Source organism: Mobula birostris, chromosome 2 (assembly GCF_030028105.1).
Source record: "Mobula birostris isolate sMobBir1 chromosome 2, sMobBir1.hap1, whole genome shotgun sequence".
Taxonomy (NCBI): domain Eukaryota; kingdom Metazoa; phylum Chordata; class Chondrichthyes; order Myliobatiformes; family Myliobatidae; genus Mobula; species Mobula birostris.
Window position 1 is genome coordinate 127935746 of NC_092371.1, and position 24691 is coordinate 127960436.

The 24691-nt window shown below is 43.6% G+C and overlaps 1 protein-coding gene across 1 annotated transcript in view; it reads right to left on the reverse strand.

Annotated features, from left to right (window-relative positions):
* mrps18a (mitochondrial ribosomal protein S18A) overlaps positions 1-24691 on the reverse strand; it is a 146847-nt gene that overhangs the window by 107718 nt on the left and 14438 nt on the right. Inside the window, exons 3-4 of the mRNA XM_072247774.1 lie at positions 21204-21311; positions 564-687 (exon numbers count right to left, since the gene is read on the reverse strand). Coding sequence (XP_072103875.1) covers positions 564-687; positions 21204-21311 — 232 coding nt within the window. The remainder of the gene's footprint in view (positions 1-563; positions 688-21203; positions 21312-24691) is intronic.

A 24691-nucleotide genomic window follows, 5' to 3' on the forward strand; every position in this document is an offset into this window, starting at 1 on the left:
GTGAATCCATTGTTAAACTTGAAGACATCTCTGCCAGTCAGAGCTCTCCACTGTAAGTGTTGGAATATCTTATTCTGTACAATGGTAACATACTAACACCAGTGGGATAGGCAACACTCCAGAAGAAATTGGCCCCTGATTGCTTTTTTTAAATCCAAGTTGTTGCTTCTCCTTACTTGCATAATTACTGGCAACATACAGTTTTTTCACACCAAGGACTGACTGGCAAGTACATGGCCAGATGAGGCTCCAATATCCACTCCCTCTCTGCTGGGAAGAGCACAGACTGAAGCTAAGCACAATCCAAAAAAAAACATTGACCATTAGCCTGAGAAACAAGCTAAAGGTGCAGTACCATAGCCACAAGATGCAATAAACTGCCCTGTTATGTGCAGAAGCTGAATTAACGAAAAGGCAGCAGTCCACAAGGTAGGTAGGGGAAAAATCAAGAGAAGATATAGATCTGAACAAAGGTTACAAAGGAAATCCATATAATTGCCAACAAAAAAGCAAACTAATACTCAACACCCAATTCAAGCATTCACATCAAAAGAGTGACTTACCAGATCGATGAGCCATCTTCACACAGGCTTCAATCTTTTTATGCTCTTCGAAGCAGAGTCCCGTGACACGGCGTGGTAACATCCCTCCATCTGATCGTATGAACTGACTAAGCAGCAGCACATCCTAGTCAGAATCAACAAGAGAAGCCAGCTGACTGCTAACTGGATGCATTACAGGGACTCAGTGAACAGGTCAATCTGTTTCACCATCTGATCTACAACTTAACTGGCATTGTTACATTTGCACTTAATACAATTTGCTTTAAGAAATCTATACGTCTTAATTTGGGCCATTTTCATTATGTATTTTACAGCTGTTTGGAGAAAACATTTCTTCCACAGGATGTGAATACCGTAAATTCCGGTGTATAAGCCAAGAATTTGGCCCTTAATTTTGGTCCTAAAATTAGAGGATCGGCTTATACAGAGGGTGCCAACTTTAGAAAAACGAAAACACGGAAGACAGGTCGTATTTATTGGCTGTTTTTGAGTCAAATACAAAAGAAAATACAAACACTTATAAAATCTACACAAAAGAAAAGATCTACAAAACACATTCTGTTTCTCAATTTACTTGTACACACTGTTGCCTTCAAACGTTCAGAGCTTGAACCTCTCACACTCTTTATTATCTGACTCTCTGAAAATCACGTCCCATTCTTCGGCAGTCACCATATCATTGTAAGGATTGTCAATTTCTGCTTCGACATCATCATTTGCAGCTTTACTGGCTGCCAAATCTCCATCATCTTCTTCCCAAAGCAAATGATCTTCAGTGCCATCCAAAGCATTGCTGATGCTGCACTTCTTGAAGGCCTTCACAATGCACCTGCCCTTCATTTCCTCCCACGATTGCACTACCCTCTCGCAAACTGTAGCTAGAGATGCGGCCCTCATATCTCCCGCTGGAGTAAATGACTGATTTCCAGATATCATTCATTCGTTCCGCTGTCGACGCATGAATTCTTTGAATGGTTTGTTTAAACTCACATCTAGTGGCTGGAGCGCGGACGTCAAACCACCGGGGATGACTGCAATGTCCGTATTTTCAGCTTTTAATGCTGCTTTTGTCTCACCTGACAAGTGCACTTTGAACATGTCCCAGACAAGTAGCAACTTTTCCTTCCCGAAACCTTCGGGACGTCGACGCCACACCTCTTTAATCCACTTCAAGCAACCCGCTTCATCCATCCACCGCATTCTTGAATGTAAACAACAACAACCCGTAGAAATTTTTCTTTCTTTGGGAATGTTTTCCTCTTAAAAATCACCATCGGTGGTAGTCTGGTCACGTCAGCCATACATGTTAACACAACACTAAAATGTTGCTTCTTATGTCCAGTTGTTTTGACAAGGACTGTTTTCTCCCCCTTCTGATTGACAGTGTGGTTGCCAGCAAAATCAAACATTGGCGTCTCGTCCATGTTACCAATCAGTGAGAGCGGGTAAGAATGTGCCTTTCGATGCTAGATTACAAACGATTGGCAGGTCGTAATCTTATTCTCAAGGTCACTCAGCAACTTCTGAGCAATCTTTGTTTTTTTGGCTCAACACCAGATCACATCTATTCATAAGCTGGGTGCACCAACTTCGCGTAGCTTTGAAATTTTCGCTGACCTCACAGTGTTTTTCACTTCAACGCCTGAACTCGAATCATTTCTCTGGTAACAATGTACCCAGACAATCGCTGGTGATTCACCCACTCTAAAACTTTTTCTTCCAGTTCTGGCCACTGGCATGTTTTCCCATGGTTTGCACATTTTGCCTTTGGCATTTCCCTCAGCGTGTCCTCTGCCTTTCTCCACTCTCTCACTTGTTTCTCGTTTACACTAAACTTCTTAGCAGCTGCAGAATTATTCCTTCCTTTATCAAAATCAACAACCTTCAGCTTGAAGCCAGCATCATATCGCATTCGTTTTAACCTTTTGTACATGGTGGTCGCAAACTCAATACTGAGTACCCGTACTGATCCTGCCACCCTGTGTTATGTTTTAATGAGATTACCATGGGCGCTAAATGATCTTGGGGGGGGGGGGGGGTTACATTTCAGAGGATTCTTTACCATTGGGAACCTAATCCAAAACTTCCCTCCCTGATTTATTTATTAAGAATTCACTTATAACACTCTACAATGTGCAGGCCTATTTTCTTAACAGGTACTGGTTCACAAAATTTCCGGGTTCCGGATCCGGCAAAGCTGAGTACCAGCATGTGAGATCTTGTGATCTTTTCTGGTTAAATCAAAAAGCTCTACAAAAGGGGTTGGCTTATACAATGGCAACATGAAAAAGTCGCTTCTTCTAACCTTGAAAATGGGGGGGGGGATGGTCAGCTTATACACCGGAATTTACGGTGCTTCCCGACATGTCTCCGGAGTTTTAAGATCTTTTTAAACTTCATTTCTTACATCCAAGGGAGTAAAAATCTTTATGTTGCATCTCTGTCGCAATGTACAAGCGATAAAGTGGAGATATGTGGGAGGATATTGCCCAAACACTAAGCTTGTATACTTAATTGTATTGTATACATGTATGTACAGTCAGATACACAATCAGATCAATGTACACTCAGATATGCAATCAGATCAATGTGTATTGATAAATCTGATGGCCTGGTGTCCTGGAGCCTATTGGTCCTGGCCTGGATACTGCAATATTGTGTGTCTGACAGTAGTAGCTAAAATAGTTTGTGGTTGGATTGGCTGCAGTCCCTGATGATCTTCTGAGCACTTTTTACGCACCTGCTGCTGTAAAATGTCCTGAATAGAGGAAAGTTCACATCCGTAGATGCACTGGGCTGTCTGCACCACTCTCTGAAGTGCCCTGTGATTGAGAGTAGTACAGTTCCCCTACCAGGCAGTGACATAGCCAGTCAAGATACTCTTGAAGAAAGTCCTGAGAATTTGGGGACTCGTGCCGAACTTCTTCAGCCATCTGAGGTGGGAGAGGCACTGTTGTGCTTTTTTCACCACATAGCCACTATGTACAGTCCAGGTGAGGTCCTCGGTGATATGTTTACTGAGGAACTGGAAACTACTGGCCCTCTCAACTACAGTCCCACTGATATCCATAGGGGCTAGCCTGTCTCCGTTCCTCCCGTAATCCATGATCAACTCCTTTGTTTTTTTGACATTGAGGGAGAAGATGTTTTTTTTTGCACTACTGTCAGGGCATTGAATTCTCCTCTGTAGGCTGTCTCATCATTGCTGGAAATGGCCCATAAATGTCGTGTCATCTGCAAATTTGATCAGCAGAATGATGCTGAACACGACAACACAGTCATGGGTGTATGGGGAGTAGAGGCGGGCGCTCAGGACACAGAACTGGGGAGCTCCTGTGTAGAGGGGCAGAGGGGCAGAGGTAAGGGAACCCAATCTTACCATCTGCCAGCGATCTGACAGGAAGTCCTGGATCCAGCTGAGCTTCTTGTTGAGCCTGGGGGGAATTAAGATGCTAAATGTTGAACTGTAATCCAAGAACAGCATTCTCACATAAGCATCCTTCTTCTCCAGATGTGTAAGGACAGTGTGTACAGCTGTGGCTATTACGTCATCTGTCGATTGGTTGAGTCGGTAGGTGAATTGTAGGGATCCAGTGTGGGTGGTAGCGTGCTGCAGATGTATTCTTTGACCAACCTCTCAAAGCATTTGAGGTGAGTGTGACAGGATGCCAGTCGTTCAGACAAGTTACCCTTGACCTTTTTAGGTACAGGGACAATGGTAGATGATTTGGAGCAGGAGGGCACTCTAGACTGGGAGAGGGAGAGATTAAAAATGTCTGTAAACACACCTGTCAGTTGTACCATGCACATCCTGAGTACTCACCCTGGGATGCCATCCGGCCCCACTGCCATGTGGCTGCAACCGGTGCATCAATCGTGAGTTGGAAAGCTACAAGAAAGGAAGTGGCGCACAGGTCCGGGAGCAAAGTTTAAAAAGGGAAAGCTTCACGGGAGCTCGGCTATAACCGGAGCACCAATCGTGAGTTGCAGAGCAGGGAAGGTTCAGCTATAAAAGGGAGACACTGTCTAGCGGAGCAGTCATCAACGGAGTGGTCTGTGGCAGAGTGGTAGGGCTTTGGCTCATTCAGGCTTCGGCGAGGTAAGTGTATAAGTGGACTTTGTTTTTTCCTTGCACTTTTTGAGGAATAGAGAGCATGCCTGCAGGGTTAGTACTTTGCCCTGGGTGTCAGATGTGGGAATTATGGGATTCTTCAAGTCTCCCAGATGGCCACATCTGCACCAGGTGCACCAAGATGCAGCTTCTGAGAGACCGTGTTAGAGATCTGGAGCTGCGGCTTGATGACCTACAGCTTATTAGGGAAAGCAAGCAGTAGATAGATAGGAGCTACAAGGAGTTAGTCACCCTGAGGCTACAGGAGTTAGATAAGTGGGTGACTGTCAGGGAAGGAAAGGGAAGAGCTCAGATAGTAGAGAGCACCCCTGTGGCCATCCCCCTCAGTAATCATTACCTTGTTTTGGGTGCTGCTGAGGGGGTGGGGGGGTGACCTGACAGAGGACAACCACAGCGATCAGGTCTCTGGCATTGAGCCTGGTTCTGTGGTACAGAGAGGAGAGAAGATGATGAGGAATGTGGTAGTTATAGGGGATTTCACAGTGAGGGGAACAGACAGGAGGTACTGTCAGCCTCATAGAGATACCCACATGGTGTGTTGCCTCCCAGGTGCCAGGGTACGGGATGTCTCGGATCAGGTGCAGAGTATTCTGAAGGGAGAGGGTGAACAGGCAGAAGTCTTGGTACACATTGGTACCAATGACATAGGTAGAAAAAGGGAGGAGGTCCTGAAGAGAGAATTCGGGGAGTTGGGTAGGAAGCTGAACAGCAGGACCTCCAGGGTAGTAATCTCAGGATTGCTGCCTGTGCTACGTGCTAACGAGCACAAGAATAGCACCATCAGGCATATTAATGCATGGCTGAGAGACTGGTGTAGGGGACAGGGCTTCGGGTTCCTGAATCACTGGGGCCTCTGCTGGGGGACGTACGACCTGTACAGAAAGGACAATTTACATCTGAACCCAAAGGGGTCCAATATCCTGGCAAGCAGGTCTAATAGCGCTGCTGGGGAGGGTTTAAACTAATTTGGCAGGGGGATGGGAACTGAAGTGATCGGGCTAAGGAAAGGGAAAACAGAAATAAATCAAAGATAGTGTGCAACAGAGATGATAGAAAGGACAGGCAGGAGGCATAATCCCAGCCAGTGGGATGAGATATGAGCAATAGAAGCGTGGTTCAGTTAAAACAGAAAGCAACAAGTACTGGACTGAAAGTGTGAAATTTGAATGCACACAGCAGAAGAAATAAAATGGATAATCTTGAAATTCAGGTACAGACTGGCAATATGACGTTGTGGACATCTCTGAAACTTGGCTAAAGGATGACTGCCATTGGGAGCTGAACATCCAAGGATATACGGTGTTTTGGAAAGATAGGTTAGTGGGCAGAGGGAGTGGTGTGGCTCTGTGTATAAGAAATAATATTAAATCATTAGAAAGAGATGACATAGGATCGGAAGGTGTAGAGTCTCTATGGGTTGAGTTATGAAATGGCAAGGGTAAAAGGATCCTAATGGCAGTTATATACAGGCCCCCAAGCAGCAGCCGGGATGTGGATTACAAATTACAGCAGGAGATAGAAAAAGCATGTCAGAAGGGCAATGTCATGATAATCACTGGGGATTTTAACATGAAAGTGGATTGGGAAAACCAGGCCAATACTGGACCTCGAGAGAGAATTTGTAGAATGTCTAAGGGATGGCTTTTTAGAACAGCTTGTTGTTAAGCCCACTAGGAGATCAGCTGTGCTGGATTGGGTATTGTGCAACGATCCGGAGGTGATAAGAGAGCTTAAGGTTAAGGAACCCTTGGGGAGCAGTGATCACAATATGATAGAATTCACTTTGAAACTTGAGAATGGAGAAACTAAATTCCAATGTGTCCGTATTTCAGTGGAATAAAGGAAATTCCAATGGCATGAGAGGGGAACTGGCCAAGGTTGACTGGAAAGGGACACTAGCAAGAAGGGCATTTTGTGCTACCTTATTTTGATTTATAAGTATCCTTATCAATTATGTATTTGTGTATATGAAATTTAATAAAAATATTGGAAAAAGAAAGAAAATATGAGGGAAGTGTAAGATAGACATATTCGAAATAAGAAGAAATGTTTGAATGGAAGTAGGACACTACCATGGCTGACAAATGAAGTCAGAGCCAAAGTAAAAGCAAAAGAGAGGGCATACAAGGAAGCCAAAATTAGTGGGAGGATAGAGGATTGGGAAGCTTTTAAAATCTTTCAGAAGGAAACTAAGAAGGCCTTTAGGAAGGAAACGATGAATTATGAAAGGAAGCTGGCGACCAATATCAAAGAAGATACTAAAAGCGTTTTTAAGTATGTAAAGGGTAAAAGAGAGTTGAGGGTAGATAAAGGACCAATAGAAAATGACGTTGGAGATATTGTAATGAGAGACGCAGAGATGGCAGAGGAACTGAATGTGTACTTTGCATCAGTCTTCACAGTGAAAGACATCTACAGTATACCAGACATTCAAGAGTGTCAGGGAAGTGAAGTATGTGCAGTGAAAATTATGACTGAGAAGGTGCTCAGGAAGCTTAATGGCCTGAGGGTAGATAAATCTCCTGGACCTGATGGAATGCACCCTCGGGTTCTGAAGGAAGTACTAGAGAGATTGAGGTGGCATTAACAATGATCTTTCAGGAATCAATAGATTCTGACATTATGCCAGATGACTGGAAAAGTGCACATGTTACTCCGCTATTTAAGAAGGGTGGGAGGCAGCAGAAAGGAAACTATAGACCTGTTAGCCTGACATCAGTGGTTGGAAAGTTGTTGGAATCGATTGTTAGGCTTGAGACTACGGAATACATGAAGGCACATGACAAGATAGGCCAAAGCCAGCATGGTTTCTTGAAAGGAAAATCCTGCCTGACTAACCTACTTTTGAGGAAATTACAAGCAGGATAGATAAAGGAGATGCAGTGGATGTGGTGTACTTGGATTTTCAGAAGGCCTTTGACAAGGTGCCGCACAGGAGGCTGCTTAGCAAGATAACAGCCCATAGAATTAAGGGAAGTTACTAGCATGGGTGGAGCATGGTTGATCGGCAAAAAACAGAGAGTGGGAATAAAGGGATCCTATTCTGGCTGGCTGCCAGTTACCAGTGAAGTTCCACTGGGGTTGGTGTTCAGACCGCTGCTTTTTACGATGTATGTCAATGATTTAGACTATGGGATTAATGGATAAGTGGCTAAATTTGCCGATGATACAAAGATAGATGGAGGAGCGAGTAGAGTTGAGGAAACAGAGAGCCTGCAGAGAGGCTTAGATAGTGTAGAGAAATGGGCAAAGAAGTGGCAAATTAAATACAATGTTAGAAAGTGTATGGTCATGCACTTTGGTGGAAGAAATAAACGGGAAGACTATTCAAAATGCAGAGATGCAAAGGGTCTTGGGAGTCCTTGTGCAGGATACCCTAAAGGTTAACCTCCAGGTTGAGTCAGTGGTGAAGAAGGCCAATGCAATATTGGCATTCATTTCTTGAGGTATAAAATATAAGAGCAGGGATGTGATGTTGAGGCTCTACAAGGCACTCGTGAGACCACACTTGGAGTATTGTGTGCAGTTTTGGGCTCCTTATTTTAAGAAGGATATACCGACACTGGAGAGGGTTCAGCGAAGATTCACGAGAACGATTCCAGGAATGAAAGGGTTACTGTATGAGGAACGTCTGGCAGCTCTTGGGCTGTATTCCCTGGAGTTCAGGAGAATGAGGGGGGAATCTCATAGAAACATTCTGAATGTTAAAAGGCCAGAACAGATTAGATATGGCAAAGTTATTTCCCATGGGAGGAGAGTCTAGCACAAGAGGGCACCAATTCAGGATTGAAGGACGTCCATTTAGAACAGAGATACAGAGAAATTACTTTAGTCAGAGGGTGGTAAATCTATGGAACTTATTGCCATGAGTGGCTGTAGAGGCCAAGTCATTGGGTGCATTAAAGGCAGAGATAGATAGGTTCTTGATTAGCCAGGGCATCAAAAGGGTATGGGGAGAAGGCAGGGGAGTTGGGATGACTGGAAGAATTGGATCAGCCATGATTGAATGGCGGAGCAGACTTGATAGGCAGAATGGTCTACTTTAGCTCCTATATCTTATGGTCTTAAATTTGAATTACAGAATGAAAAAACCCTAAAGGATGATAAACATTCAGTCTATTGTGCTTTTGGTGATTTTTTAAGAAAGGTGTCTCACTCATTACCTCACTCTGCCACAAAGAGTCATACAGCACAGAAAGAGACTCCTCAATCCACCATATCCACACTGACCACTGCATCCATCTATACTGACCTTATCTCCCCACATTAAATCCATGGCTTTTTAACACCTCAATAATTCATGTGCTTGTCTAGATGGTCTACACTTCAAACTTCAAAAACCTACCAAAAGATGTCAATCATTGAATCGTATACTACAGAAACAGGCTCATGAATTGAATTGAACTGACTTTATTTCTTACATCCTTCACATACATGAGGAGTAAAAAAATCTTCACATCTCTATCTAAATGTGCAATTTACAGTAACCTGTAACAAATAGTATGTACAACAGGACAGTCAACATAGCACAGAAATACAGTTGTATCAGCCTGATGGCCTGGTGGAAGAAGCTGTTCCAGAGCCTGCTGATCCTGGTTTTTATGCTGCGGTACCATTTCCCAGATGGCGGCAGTTGGAACAGTTTGTGGTTGGGGTGACTCGGGTCCCCAAAGATCCTTCGGGCCTCTTTTATTCACCTGTCTCTGTAAGTGTTCTGAATAGTGGGAAGTTCACATCTACAGATGCGCCGGGCTGCTGCCCCATTCTCTGCAGAGTCCTGTGATTGTGGGATACCAGGCAGTGATGCAGCCAGTCAAGGTGCACTCAATTGTGCCCCTGTAGAAAGTCCATAGGACTTGGGGGCCCATACCAAATTTCTTCAACCATCTGGGGTGAAAGAAGCGCTGCTGTGCTTTTTTCACCACACAGCCGGTATGTACAGACCACATGAAATCCTCGGTGATGTGTATGTCAAAGAACTTAAAGCCGTTCACCCTCTCAACCCCAGGTTCATTGATGTCGATAAAAATCAGCCTGTCACCATTCCTCCTGTCATCCACAACCAGTTCCTTTGTTTTGTGACATTGAGGGAGAGGTTGTTTTCTTGACACTACCGTGTCAGGGTGATGACTTCTTCTCTGTAGGTTGCCTTGTTATTATCTGAGATAAGGCCAATCAGTGTAGTACCATCAGCAAATTTAATTAACAGATTGGAGCTATGGGTGGAGACAGTCATGGGTATACAGCCAGTAAAGGAGAGGGCTTAAGGCACAGCCCTGATGGGCACCTATGTCGAGGGTCAGAGGGACAGAGATGAGGGAGTCCACTTTTACTGCCTGCCAGCAATTTGACAGGAAGTCCAGGATCCAGCTGCACAAGGCAGGGTGAAGGCCGAGGTATCTGAGCTTCTTGTCAAGCATGGACAGAATTATGGTGCTGAATGCTGAACTGTAGTCAAAGAACAGCATTCTCACATAAGTATCCTTCTTCTCCAGATGTGTAACGACAATGTGTAGAGCTGTGGCTATTGCATCATCTGTTGATCGGTTGTGTCAGTAGGCAAATTGTAAGGAGCCAATGTGGGTGGTAGCATGTTGCAGATGTAGTCCTTGATCAGCCTCTCAAAGCATCTGTTTATTATTGAGGTGAGTACGACAGGACACCAGTTGTTCAGACATGTTACCTTGGTCTTTTTGGGTACAGGGAAAATGGTGGATGTTTTGAAGCAGGAGGGCACACTACACTGGGAGAGGGAGAGATTAAAAATATCTGTAAATACAACTGCCAGTTGTGCCATACACATCCTGAATACTCATCCTGGGATGCCATCCAATCCCGCAGCCCTGCGACTCCCAACTCGTTGTTAACAACTGCGTACTTCAGCCTCAGAGTTGACCAAGGTGCAGGTCGCTTCAGCAGCTCTCCCTGGGGGCTCAGTGTTGGCGATATCAAACTGAGCGTAAAAAAGATTTAGCTCATCTGGGACAGAGGAAGCGATGTTGCTAGCACTACTGCGCTTAGCTTTGAAGTCTGCAATGGTCTGCAGACCTTGCCATAAGCTGCGTGTATTGTTGGTAGAGAGTTGTCCCTGTATTGGGCTCTTCGATAAACCAGACCATCCAAGATGTCCCATTCAACTTGCCCCATTTGCCAACATTTGGTCTATAAGCTTTTAAACCTTTTAAATCCATGTACCTACCTGCTCGACTGTCTTTTAGAAGTTCTTATTGTGCTAGTATTCAACTACCTCCTCTGGCAGCTGATTCCACTTAGATACCACCTTTTGTGTAAATGAGTTGCTCTTCAAGTTCCCAATAAATCCACCCCCCCCCCCACATTAAACCTATGCCCTCTAGTTCTTGAATTCCCAACCCTGGGAAAAAGTGTCTGCATTCACTTTATCTATGCCCTCATGATTTTATACTTGACCTCTCAGTCTCCTGTGCTCTAATGAATAAAGTCCTAGCCTGCCCAATCTTTTCCTATAATACAGTCCCTCAAGTCCTGGCAGCATCACTGTAAAAGAATTTTCAAAAAATTCTTCGTAACTCTTCTGCTTTTCATTGAATTAGTATCCTCAGATTCCTGACATCAAATCAGTGAAAATGGCTGCTCCATCAACTCCTTGCTCCATTTTCCTTTAACCTTCTTTTCCCCAAGGATAAATAGATCCATCTGAGAGATTTCATCTCCTAAGTTACAGAGAAAGGTTGAACAAGTTAGGTCTTTATTCTTTGGAGCATAGAAGGTTGAGGGGGGACTTGATAGAGGTGTTTAAAATTATGAGGGGGATAGATAGAGTTGATGTGGATAGGCTTTTTCCACTGAGAGTGGGGGAGATTCAAACAAGAGGACATGAGTTGAGAGTTAAAGGGCAAAGGTTTAGGGGTAACATAAGGGGAAACTTCTTTACTCAGAGAGTGGTAGCTGTGTGGAATGAGGCAGGTTCGATGTCATTTAAAGTTAAATTGGATAGATATACGGACAGGAAAGGAATGGAGGGTTATGGGCTAAGTGCAGGTCAGTGGGACTAGGTGAGAGTAAGAGTTCACCACGGACTAGAAGGGCCAAGATGGCCTGTTTCCGTGCTGTAATTGTTATATGGTTATATTCAGCTTCTCTACTAATATTTGTTCAGGGAAAATTGGATTTCTTTTTACATAGATTTAATTAAAAGAGAAACTTCCTCCCTTTTCACAAGAAAATATTCCCATGGGATCTTTAGTATCCACCTTTATTATGAGATGGATGGCAATCCACATAAAGTACTCAATAGAGGCCATGCACAACTTCAAGCCACAGTTTGACATACCAGCAGTGAGGTTCAAATTTCTCCTAGATGAGTGCTAGTTATAATAGAGCCAGCTGATCATTACTTCAAAATTTGGATGACAGAACCAGACATCAATTAGAATAGTAATGCAAAGAATCAGCTACATTTCCCAAACAAGATCTCCACAATGCATACTTCCACTGAAATACAAGAAAAAGTTAAGAAAGTAGCCAAGCAACACACACAAGATGCTGGAGGAACTCAGCAATCCAGGCAGCATCTATGGAAAAAAAAGCACAGTTGACGTTTCAGGCTGAAACTCTTCAGCAGGACTGGAGAAAAAAAAGCTGAGGAGTACATTTGAAAGTTGGGGGAGGGGAGAGAAACACCAGGCGATAGGTAAAACTTGGGAGGAGGAGTGTTAAAGCAAAGAGCTAGGAAGTTGATTACTGAAGGAGACATAAGGTCATAGAAGAAAGAAAAGAGCGGGGGGGTGGTGTGGAGGAGCACTAGAGGGAGGTGATGGGTGAGCACGGAGATAACATGAGAGAGGGAAAAGGGGAGGGGAAACGATGAAGGGCCATGGGGGAGGGGGGAGGCATTACTGGAAGTTTGAGAAATCAATGTTCATGCCATCAGGTTGGAGGCTACTCAAACGTTACATAAGGTGTTGTTCCTCCAACCTAACGGTGGCCTTATCCCAACAGTAGAGGAGGCTAGCAATGGACATACCGGAATGGGAATGGGAAGTGGAATTAAAATAGTGGCTGCTGGGAAATCCTGCTTCTTATGGTGGACAGAGTGTTGATGCTCGGCAAAGCGGTCTTCTCAATCTACGTCGGGTCTCTCCGATATTGTGTGGCGCGTGGCCAAGTGATTAGGGCGTTGGACTAGCGATCTGAAGGTCATGGGTTCGAGCCTCAGCCGACGCAGCGTGTGTGTCCTGGAGCAAGGCACTTAACCACACAATGCTCCAGTCTACTCAGCTGAGAATGGGTACCGGTAAAAAAGCTGGGAGTTAACCTCATGATAGGCTGGCATCCTATCTGGGGGGGAGGAGTCTCGTACTCTCAGTCGCTTCACGCCACAGGAACTAGCATAAGCACAGGCCTGACTGGCCACAAGGCTCGTGACAAACTTTAATCTCTCCGATATACAGGAGGCCACACCGGGAGCACCAAACACAGTATATGACCCCAACAAACTCACAGGTGATGTGTCACCTCACCTGGAAGGACTGATTGGGGCTCTGAATGATAGTGAGGGAGGAGGTATAGGGGCAGGTGTAGCACTTATTCCGCTTGCAAGGGTAAGTGCCAGGACGGAGATCAGTGGGGAGGGACCATTCATACTCACAGGTGAAGTGTCGCCTCAACTTTTTGGGGCCCTATCACTTAGTGCTTCTCTCTCCCCACCTTTCAAATCTTCTACTCAGCTTTTTTCATCCAGTCCTGCTGAAAGGTTTCAGCCCGACACATCAGCTGTGCTTTTTTCCATAGATGCTGCCTAGTCTGCTGAGTTCCTCCAGCATTTTGTGTGTGTTGTCCGGATTTCCAGCATCTGCAGATTTTCTCTTGTTTGTGAAGAAAATAGCAAACCTATCTTCATTTTCCAGCTGACAATCCAGACATGGTCATCTTCAGGACCATCAAGAACATCCTCAGTTCCTGAGTAAGCTGTCATCCACAAATAAGGACCCTCACTATCTGGCACATGCTCGCTTTGAATTACTACTATCAGGGAGGAGATTCACGAGCTGAAGACCCACATTCAATGACTTAGGAATAGTTTTTTTCCCTACCACCATCAGATTTCTGACTGGTCCATGACCTCATTATTCTTTTAGTTTGCACTATTTATTCAGTCAGTAATTGATAGCAATTGTTGTGTTTTTGCACTGGACTGTTACTGCAAAAGCAACAAAGTTCACATCATACACATCAGTGACAATAAACCTGATCACTTAGACCAAGTACATCGGGCACTATCACCTCAATATAAGTTAATTTTTTTTAAGTTGAGGAAGAGACACTTTTGACTAGAGGAACATCAAGACTAAAAGCATGATTAAATGATCCTTCAAGCCTACTTCATTATTTCGCAACACCAGGCCTGATCTTTTACAGCAGTGCCATTTTCCAGCACTATCCATATCCTTTAACACTATCAATCTCCAATTTCTATTTAGCATGGACAGGATGAGCCAAAGGTTCCATTTCTGGAACAAAAATGAAACTGCTGGAAGAACTTGTTAGGCCAAACAGCATCTAAGGAAGCAAAGGTATAGACAACATTTTGGATCGAAACCTCCACCAGGACTGTATTATACCCTTGCTGTAAAATCATCAAATGCACACAGACTTTGGGACAGAGAAACCCAAATGTTCATCACTATGAGTGAAGAAAATTTCCCCATCCCTGTCCTAATTCTCAACCTGTGCCTCCTAGTTCTATATTATCCAGACAGGGCAAACATCATCCCTGCATCTATTTCATAAAGCCTTGGATGAAATTTGTGAGTTTCTACAAATTTTCTGAATTCTAGGGAGTATAGTCCCATTATACTCAAGATATTCCATCCCTGGAACCAGTCTAGCGAATCTTTGTTACACTCCATCTATGCCAAGTACTTTTTAAGTAAGGATACCAAAACTGTATACATTACTCCAGGTACAGTCTCATCAAGATTTTATACATCTTCCTTCCACTTGTATTCATATCCTTTCATAATGAAGGTTAACATGTCATCTGCCCTCCTTATTGTTTGCTGCACCTGCATGTTGGCTTCAGTGCCTTATGTAAAAGCACACACACTTCTCCTTAACCATCAATACTATCAATCTCTCAACATTTAGCAAACACTTTCCTCCCTTGTTGAAATAATTATTTGCCAAATGAGCTAATTTTTCATTAACTAAACCATGCAGCTATCTGACTGTGGTTATCAAGACTTCTTCCCAATAAATGAGGTTGTCTACTCATAAAATCGTTCTCCTCCGTTCCACGCACTGTGCTAACTTTTCGTGAAACTATTTGCTTTCTTTAAATACGCTTGTCAAGCTGCTCTTTATTCTGAAGTTCTCCATTCACAGTAACTGACCCAACTATCTTTAGATCAGTAACTGAGCAAATTGCATTAACTCTCCAAGGTATATTCTGTGCTGTATCCACACACCTTCCTCAGTAAGCACACTGAGATAGCTTGGCCATTCCTTTTTGTGTAATTAAAAATCTAAGGGTTCAGCCAACAAAATACTAATTTAATTTAAAAGCCAAGGGAAGTACAACACCTAATATTTGCGCAAGGAAGTAGCTCCTATTGTTCACTGCAATGAAACATATTTATTTTGCATTCAATAGAGCCACATTCTTGCGTGTCTGCCAATCTTGGCTGAAAGACATTTAGTTCCAAGGATTCAAAAATTCTGGAATCTGAAGTAAATATTGATTATCTAGTTAAGACCTTCTTGAAGTGAATGATAACTGAAAGGTGAAGAAGTCTGTAGTGTGCTAATAAGGCAGTAAGTAACTTATTTAGTGCTCTTATCCCAGAGCTTCAAATGGATCCTGTTTCAGGACCACACCAGTCAAGCATTGCTTTCATGTCTGAGGCCAAGCAGTTCCATAGGCAAGTTGGACTCTAGCTTTTACAGATACCCAAGATCAAAGCCCCGTGTTGGCACTCCTTACACTATTTTCTTCTCTATAAGACATGTTCTAATTGAAGATTTAAGATGATTAAGTGAAATGACAGGAGGAACTGTTTCCTCGGATGGTGAAGTCCAGAAAAACATGCCACAGGGCAAGTTAAAGTTTACAAAACCAAGCTTGGTAGAATTACAGAGCAAAAATGATTAAAATGAAAAGCATATCCACCTTGCATGGCAGAATGGCTTAGTCCTGTCTTTACATTGTCGCTTCCTAATGCCAGGATCAGATTTATGATACTAAGAGGATAATTATGCTTAAATTGCTTCTGTATCAAGAACAGCCAACTGGAATGAGTTCAGTATTTCTAAATTGACTGCACTCATGAAAGGATATGACCTCATTCAGATCAACAGGCTCTTCTGTCCTCTACTGGGATCTGAGTCCCAAATCATCCCAGTCACAAGGGTTGAAAGACTTTGGTCAATGGCATAGAGGCAAAGTGAATGAAGTTTGCTGGTTCAGTTCAATCAATTAGAACTTGAACAGAATAGGTAAATTGTAATGGTCTTTACCTCAGCACTCTTTACCATGTCACCAAAGCTCCCACACTATTTGAAACTACTGAACAACATTACCCACCCAGTACCCTGCTCCTCAGTTCTAATGTACAAACTGGTCTCCTTTGCTTTTCAATTAATATGTAATAACACACAATCAACTGCCCAGCTAGAATTTGTGATACCATGACACCCATGGCTGGGTTAATAAGATTCTCATCTGAAGCAGAAGGTTGTGAGTTCAAGGAACGAAAGCATAAAACACTGGATTTTTGTTGCACTGCCAGGCTTGCCATATTCTGGATGGGACAAGGCTGCACCATCATCTGTATTTTTAGGGTTAAAATGACCATTGCTATTATTACTCATCTCAGAAGTTATGTTAGTGACATGGCCAATGTTTAACTTAATATAATTAAGTTGTTTGAAAGAATTATAGGCCATTCATAGAATGCCATTTGTGGTATCTCAATTTGTGCAAATTACCTATTATTTTTCCTGTTACTGATATGATTGCACTTCAAAAACTTCACTTCTTGTAAAGACTTGGAAATATTTGAGATATTGAAAGATATACAAATCTTTGCAAGTTACTTCTAATCTAGATGAAGGGTCTCAACCTCCAATGTCGGCGATCCATTTCCCTCTACAGATGCTGCCTGAACTGCAGAGTTCCTCCAGCACCTTTTGTGTTGCTCCAAGTTCTAGCATATGCAGTCTCCTGTGTCTTTTAAGTAACTTCTAACATATTTTGATAATAAACCCCATTTTAGGGACTATCTCAGTACATCCATGGGCTGAAATATAGCAATTATCAAATTATACATGGTCCTTTTGATGAAATCTGACTCATGTACAAAGTGCCTTGGCTTCCACTGAGCTTGCAATAGTTATCATCAAAGAGAGTGATCATGTCTCAAAGATGTCTGTTGCAACACCACAAAGGTTTTTAATCGTTCACACGTTGCGGGTATCAGTAACAAGGCCACTATTTATTAACCTTCCTTAAAGGACCTCAAAATGATAGGTTTGGAAATTTCAAAAGATATGGGGGATTTGGTGGATTTTCATGACAACCCAGCAATTTCATGGCCACTGTTAAAAATGTTAGCTCTTTATTCTAAATTCAGCGAATTTAAATTCGTTAGCCACCATGGTGGTATGTTTCCATATCATAGCTCAGGCCATACAGTAATTTAACTACTGTGTTTCCATACTTTAACCAGGACAGCGCTGCGTTACAAAAATCATTGGACCTTCTGTGAAGTACTTTCAATAAAGACACCTACCAGGACATGGCAAATTGGCAAAAGCATGTATTGATTCTGATGTGCTTTGGTAGGGTGTAAGTGTGTGTATGCACATGTGTGTGTGTGTGTGTGTGTGTGTGTGTGTGTGTGTGTGTGTCTGTCTGTCTCTGCCCACAGGATGAAGTTGCAGGCACGCTTTAGGGCTGGGGAGGAGTCAGAATTGTAGGCAGACATTCATAATTAACAGGATATGTGCTTGGAAGACACACTTAGTGGAACTGGGATTATAGTGACCTCAGACTACCACAACTGTTCTGCAACCGATAAAGCACTCCTGATATAGTCTGTTGTAATAAAGAAATTCTGCAGTCAGTTTGCGCAAAGTGAAAATGACCAGATAATCTGCTTTGCTTCAATTAATATCTTAGGACTTTTTATACCTGCCTGGGGAAGTATTGGTTTAACATCTCAGGCCAAAGAAGGCAGAACTGTAAAATTCAGTTTGGATTACATACTACCATGACAAAAGAATGTACAAAATTAGGATCAGAGATGCATCAAATAGCCCCTCAAGCTTACCCTACACCCCCATCCCGCGGCTGATCTGAACACAAAATACTCTGCAGATGCTGGGGTCAAAGCAACACTCACAACACGCTGGAGGAACTCAGCAGGCCGAGCAGCATCCGTGGAAACGATCAGTCAACATTTCGGGCCGGAACTCTTCATCAGTACTGAAGAGGGAAAGGGCAGAGGCCCTATAAAGAAGGTGGACAGAGGGTGGGAAAGAGAAGGCTGGTAGGTTCCAGGTGAAAAACCAGTAAGGGGAAAGATAAAGGGGTGGGGGAGGGGAAGCAGGGAGGGATAGGCAGGAAAGGTGAAGAAAGAATAGGGGAAAGCACAATGGGTAGTAGAAGGAGGCGGAACCATGAGGGAGGCGATGGGCAGCTGGGGGAGGGAGCAGAGTGAAACTGGGATAGGGGAAGGGAGGGGGAGGGAATTACCAGAAGTTGGAGAATTCTATGTTCATACCAAGGGGCTGGAGACTACCTAGACGGTATATGAGGTGTTGCTCCTCCAACCTGAGCTTAGCCTCATCATGGCAGTAGAGGAGGCCATATATGGAAATATCCGAATGGGAATGTGAAGCATAGTTGAAGTGGGTGGCAACCGGGAGATCCTGTCTGTTGTGGCAGACGGAGCGGAGGTGCTCGACGAAGCGGTCCCCGGTTCCAACTTCCAGTAATTCCCTCCCTCTCCCTTCCCCTATCCTAGTTTCAGACTGCCCCCTCCCCCAGCTGCCTACCACCTCCCTCATGGTTCTGTCTCCTTCTACTACCCATTGTGCTTTCCCCTATTCCTTCTTCACCTTTCCTGCCTATCCCCTCCCCGCTTCCCCTTCCCCCATCCCTTTATATTTCCCCTTACTGATTTTTCACCTGGAACCTACCAGCCTTCTCCTTCCCACCATCCCCCCACCTTCTTTATAGGGCCTCTGCCCCTTCCCTCTTCAGTCCTGACGAAGGGTTCTGGCCTGAAACGCTGACTGATCGTTTCCACGGATGCTGCTCGGTCTGCTGAGTCCCTCCAGCGTGTTGTGAGTGTTGCCATGGCTGATCTGACCTTCAGCTTCCCCTCTATGTTCTTTCCCACTCCCCATAACCCTTGATTGCCCCTGTAATCCAAAAATCTATCTCAGCCTTAATTATACTTAACGATTCTTCATCTCCTGCTCTGTAGGGTAAAGAATGCCAAAGATTTACAATACTCTCAGAAGAAAAATTCTTTTATCTTTGAATAGAGATGTAATACAGCAAGAAACAGTGAAGTGAAGTGCAGAACCACTGAAGGCGAAAATTTAACAAGAATTTTTGAGTTAAGAAACAAAAAACATTTGGACTAGAGGTACTCAATGTACCTTAATAACACACCCAGGTGCCTAATAAATGGAATGATAAACTCCCTGTTCTATGACAGCGCAGTGCAGGACAGCACGTATCTGTGCTGGAACACAATCACCATATCCAGTCACATTTTTCCTCCTCACTCATCCATGAGCAAACTATATAAGATTCATTTCAGGTTGTGGGGGCAGGGGCGCTGGGGATGGTTGCGGAAACAATATTATTTCTATTCTGCCAATGGATGCAATGACAGAAGGAGTGTAAGATATAAACTAGGAATGGAGATACAGATATTTAGTTTAGATTAGGGGTTCCTTGCTTAATGGTATTGGTCATGGCATAAAAAAAGGTTGGGAACCCCTGGCTTATCTGCTATCAAACAGAAAACAATTACACAATGTTCTTTCAACCCTTTTGGACCCTGCATCTTTTATGCAGTTTCCTGCATTTTCAAGGGATATTAAACTTGTGTCTTAAATGCACTAGCTATTCAAATAAAAATATGTCAATGAACCGTATCCAATTAAAACTGCATTTGTATAAAGAATCACAATGTCAAGATATGATTGCAAAGCCATAATTGTTATGCCAGTCAAATACAACAGCAATAATCCCTCAATTGACATTAATTAAGAGAGGAGTATCAACGATGACACCAGTCCTTGGCCCCAGACTTTCAAACTCACAAACATCGGGCCTGCAACTCCAGCTTCTGGCCCGGTCTCACTGATCCAGTCTTCAACCTTTCACACATTCAATCCCCAGACACACCAAACTCTGAACTTCCGCCATCAGCTTTGCTCTCCGGATTTCGCCAACCTCTGGGCATCAACCCCAGGACTCGCAAATCACAGGTTTGACCTTCAGGCCTCAACCAACCCAAACTCTGAGATCACTGACCTGTGAACCCGTGATCTTTAAATCTGCTCAACGCATTAAGTTAGGGGTGATAAGTGACAGAGTTAGTAGAACTGCCTCTTCACGGTTCCAGCAACCCAGCTTCCATCCAAGTTCCAGTGCACTCTGTGTGGAGGTTACTTGAGGCAACAATTCACCTGCAAGCCTGTCGAGGTCATCTACCATATCTAGTGTTCCTGATGTGACCTTCCCTACATCAGTGAGACCCAATATAGATTGGGGGACCACTTTGTCGAGCACTTTCACTCCATCAACAACAGGGAGGATTTCCCAGTGGCCAACCATTTTAATTCCACGCCCCATTCCCATTCCAACGTGTTGGTCCATGGCCTCCTCTACCGCCACAATGAGGCCACTCTCAGGTTTGATAATCAATACCTCATATTCCATCTGGGTAGTCTCCAACCTGTGCATAAACACTGATTTCTTGAACTTCTGATAATTTCTCCCCCACCTCTCCTTGTCCATTCCCCATTCTGGCTCCCTTCTTACCGCTTTCTCTTCTCTTCACCTACCTATGGCCTCCCTCTGATCCCCTCCTCCTTACTTTTCTCCCATGGTCCACTCTCCTCTCCTATCAGCCTTTTAACTTTTCCACATACCACCTCCCAGCTTCTCACTTCATCCCCCTCCCTCACCTACCTACCTTCCCACTCACCTGGTTTCACCTATCACCTTCCAGCTCGTATAACTTCTTCCCCCTTCCTTTCGAGTCTCGATGAAGGGTCTTGACCCAAAACATTGACTGTTTATTCCTTTCCAAATATACTGCCTGACCTGCTTACTTCCTCCAGCATTTTGTGTATGTTATTCTGGATTTCCAGCATCTGCAAAATCACTTGTGGGCGCCTTCTATCCACCCTCTATGTGGCTGTATTATTGAAAGTCATTCATTAAAAATTACTACTACACAAACTGACATTATACAGAAATATAACTTAGATAATATACTTACTGTATAGTCATATTTATGTTTCAGATTCCACCTGCAGATTGGACACTGTCCTGAAGGATTTGGAGGTTCAGAAGCTTCTGTCGCATCTTTAACTATTTTTCCTTCAATCTGAAAGCAGAATGGATGAATGTGACCATTATAGAACGTGATTATGATGTATTTATTGGTCAAGAATACTCCTGGGTTCTCCAGAATAATTCAAGAAAAACAGAATTCACCCTAATGCAAAGGAACTGATAGACCCTCATTGTTATGAGCCAAAGGTAGATTATTACTAAAATCAAAGTTCTCAAAATGACTTTAGAATGCATTTTCTGCCTTGGAATCTTCAGAACCACTGCCAATTTCCCTGGCTCACACTGTCTGAACAAGTGCTGCAAGTTTGAAGATTAGTGGCAATATTGTCATTACAGAGATAAGACTACAATATAAATTACTGAAGGAATTAGACTGGAGATGATGAGATAGAGACCACACACATCTGATGGCCAGATCAATAAAAAGCCAATTAAATAGTTCACTTTTTTGGAAATGAAGAGTACATGTATGACGAAACTTAATACAATTTCAGCCCAGTTGGATCAGGAGCAATCACTGTTCTCATCAAGATGCAGGCACATCTGTCCATATTGTTATTGACAGGAACCCTTCCAGAGACAGTGTCATGTCTTTGCTCTGAGAACAAGACACCCACCACCTCCAGTCGGGACTAAAAGTCAAATCCAGGAATTCACAAGAAACATGACCAGCAGCAGAAATGCATTCCACCGGAATATATCATCTGCCACACATCTTCCTTAAATCAGGGAAGCAGACTTTGTTCCATGATAACTGCAGTTGGCCATGGCACCACAAAAACAAAATGCCGTCTGGTGAATCTTTAACTGATACTGAGAAGACAAAATCTTAAGATATGTTGATAGGCATTGAGTTATGGCAGAAGCATCAAAGAAGAGGATGGAAATGACTAGAAACAATGTCGACAGCTGTGGCAGAGCTTGAATGCCATCACCTTCTACAAAGCAAAACCAACAACATAAATGACAAGGTTTTGCTCCCAGTTGATCTCAATGCCTTTTATGTCCACTTTGATCGACAGAACATGGAGACATCTTCATAAAGTCATGCAGCCCACAACAACCCCGTGATTTCAGTTTCTGAGGCCGGCGTGAGAGCATCACTCAGATGGGTGAGTCCACAAAAAACGTCTGGCCCAGACAGTCTACTTAGCCGAGCACTGAAGACTGTGCCAATCAGCTAGCTGAAGTGCTTCAGCAGACTTAGGAACTCATATGCTTCAAGCAAGCTTCAATCATACCGGTGTCCAAGAAGAATGGGGTAACCTGCCTCAATGACTATCGTCCAATAGCACTTACATCCACTGTGATGAAGTGGTTTGAGAGGTTCGTCATGAAGCATATCAATTCCTACCCGAGGAATGGCTTGGATCAGCCTACTATCAAAACAGGTCCACAGCAGATGCCATTTCACTGCTTCTTTGCTCAGCGCTAAAGCATTGGGACAATGAGGATACATACATCAGGATTGTTTTAATTGAATACAGCTCTGCCTTTACTATTATAATCCCCACAAAACTCATCAATAAGCTCCAAGATCTCTATACTCCTTTGTGCAACTTGATCCTTGATTTCCTCATTTGCAGTTCGGACTGGCAATAACATCTCCACAATCTCCATCAGCACAGGTGCACTACAAAACTGTGTGCTTAGCCCCCTCCTCTATTTGCTTTATACTTATGATTGTGTGGCTAAGTATAGCTCCATTACCATACTCAAGTTTGCTGAAAACAATATTGTTGCTGGGTGAATCAAAAATTCATTTACTATTGAAGTATACAACTCTCTAGGTAGCCATGAAACAAAAAAAGAAAAGAAAAGCTGCACAATCATCATCCCCCAAATCCCCCTTCCCCGCACAAAAACAGAACAGGCACATCAACTCCCAAATCCCTCTTCCCGTATAAAAGAAACAAAACGGAACAGGCATATCGACTCACAAAGCCGCTCCCTGCACAAAAAAACAAGAAAGATTGAACGAGAAACACAGAATACAAAAAAACTACAAGACCAAAAAAAGTCCATAGTCTAAGTCCAAATCCAAAATGCAGAAAACCTGGGCAACATTCTCCAGGCACAGCAGCAGCCTCCCCCTCTCCAATCGTGCAGCAAAGCAATGCTCAGCGATCAAAAGGCAGGCAACCGACGCTCACCTTCCACACTCGCCTCAATGCTTCAATCTCTCTTGTCATTTCAATCCGCACACAATGTAAGCTTTAATTGGTGATGGACAAGCATTGGCTCATACCCTGTCCCATAGCCTGCCCACCATGAGGTTCGTCCATGCTGCCAATGTCTCCCGGAATCCTCTCCGAGACTACAAAGAGCTGAAGCACCCAAATGACTTCCAAATTTATGCATTTGTCTCAATCTCCCTCATCACTTTAATTGGCAAACAATGGAAGCTTTAATCTGTGAAATGGAGACAAACATTGGCTCACATCTTGCAGCTGCCCTGCAGCCTGCCAGTTCGCATACACTGCCTCTGCCTCTTGGAGACTGCAGAGCACTGGAGCACCCAAACAATCTCCAAAGAGCAAATCAAAGACTCCAACAATTCCAGAATAACATCCAAGATGAAAAACAAGCATAAAATACATAAAAGAAGTGAAATATATGGTGTCATGATCTATCTAGAAAATGTCAACCAAGGGAACGTTGTATGCACACAGCATCTTGACCACCATTTTGGTAAAAATTTGAATGGTGCCTCCACAGCCTCTCACTCAATGTCAACAAACAAAATCATAAAAACTGATTATTAACTAATGTCATGTGTGATGCCAAGCAGAGCTACCGGATGGATGATGCTAATCAGAGATAACGAAAGACAATGGAGAAACATTCAAAATGCTAATAAGAGAGAAGAGAGGGGCTAACAGGAAAGAAACACAATTCAGATATTGACAGACCGGTTGCTTTGAACCTGAACTGTTTGAAGTTTGATGGACAGGTGATACCCCAGCAGGGGGATAAAAGGAGCAGGTTTGCTAAGGCACGAGACACGCCACGAGACCCTGGAAAGAGCAGTGTGCCCCCACAAGTGGTGGGAGATTGGAGGACCAGTTCGCGGGAACCGATCAGAGGCTCACAGGGTGTAAAGGTATGATCAGTGGGAACCTGGGGTGTGTGTCCGCCATTGCCTGGGTGCCGGGTTCACCGTGGAAGAACGATCGTATCCGGAACGGAGGGGTCACAGTCGGTGACCACAGCGAGATTAGAAGACATCAAAAGGTCTGCCCGAAACCAACTGCAAAGACATCAAAAGGTCTGCCTGAAACCAATTGCATCTCCCAGTCTCTCTCTCCAACGGTACCACAACAGCGACCACTTCGAACTGCACTAAACTGAACTGAACTCTGCTTCACTTAAGACTGATCATTTTACCCCTAGACTGCGATAGAGTGTGGC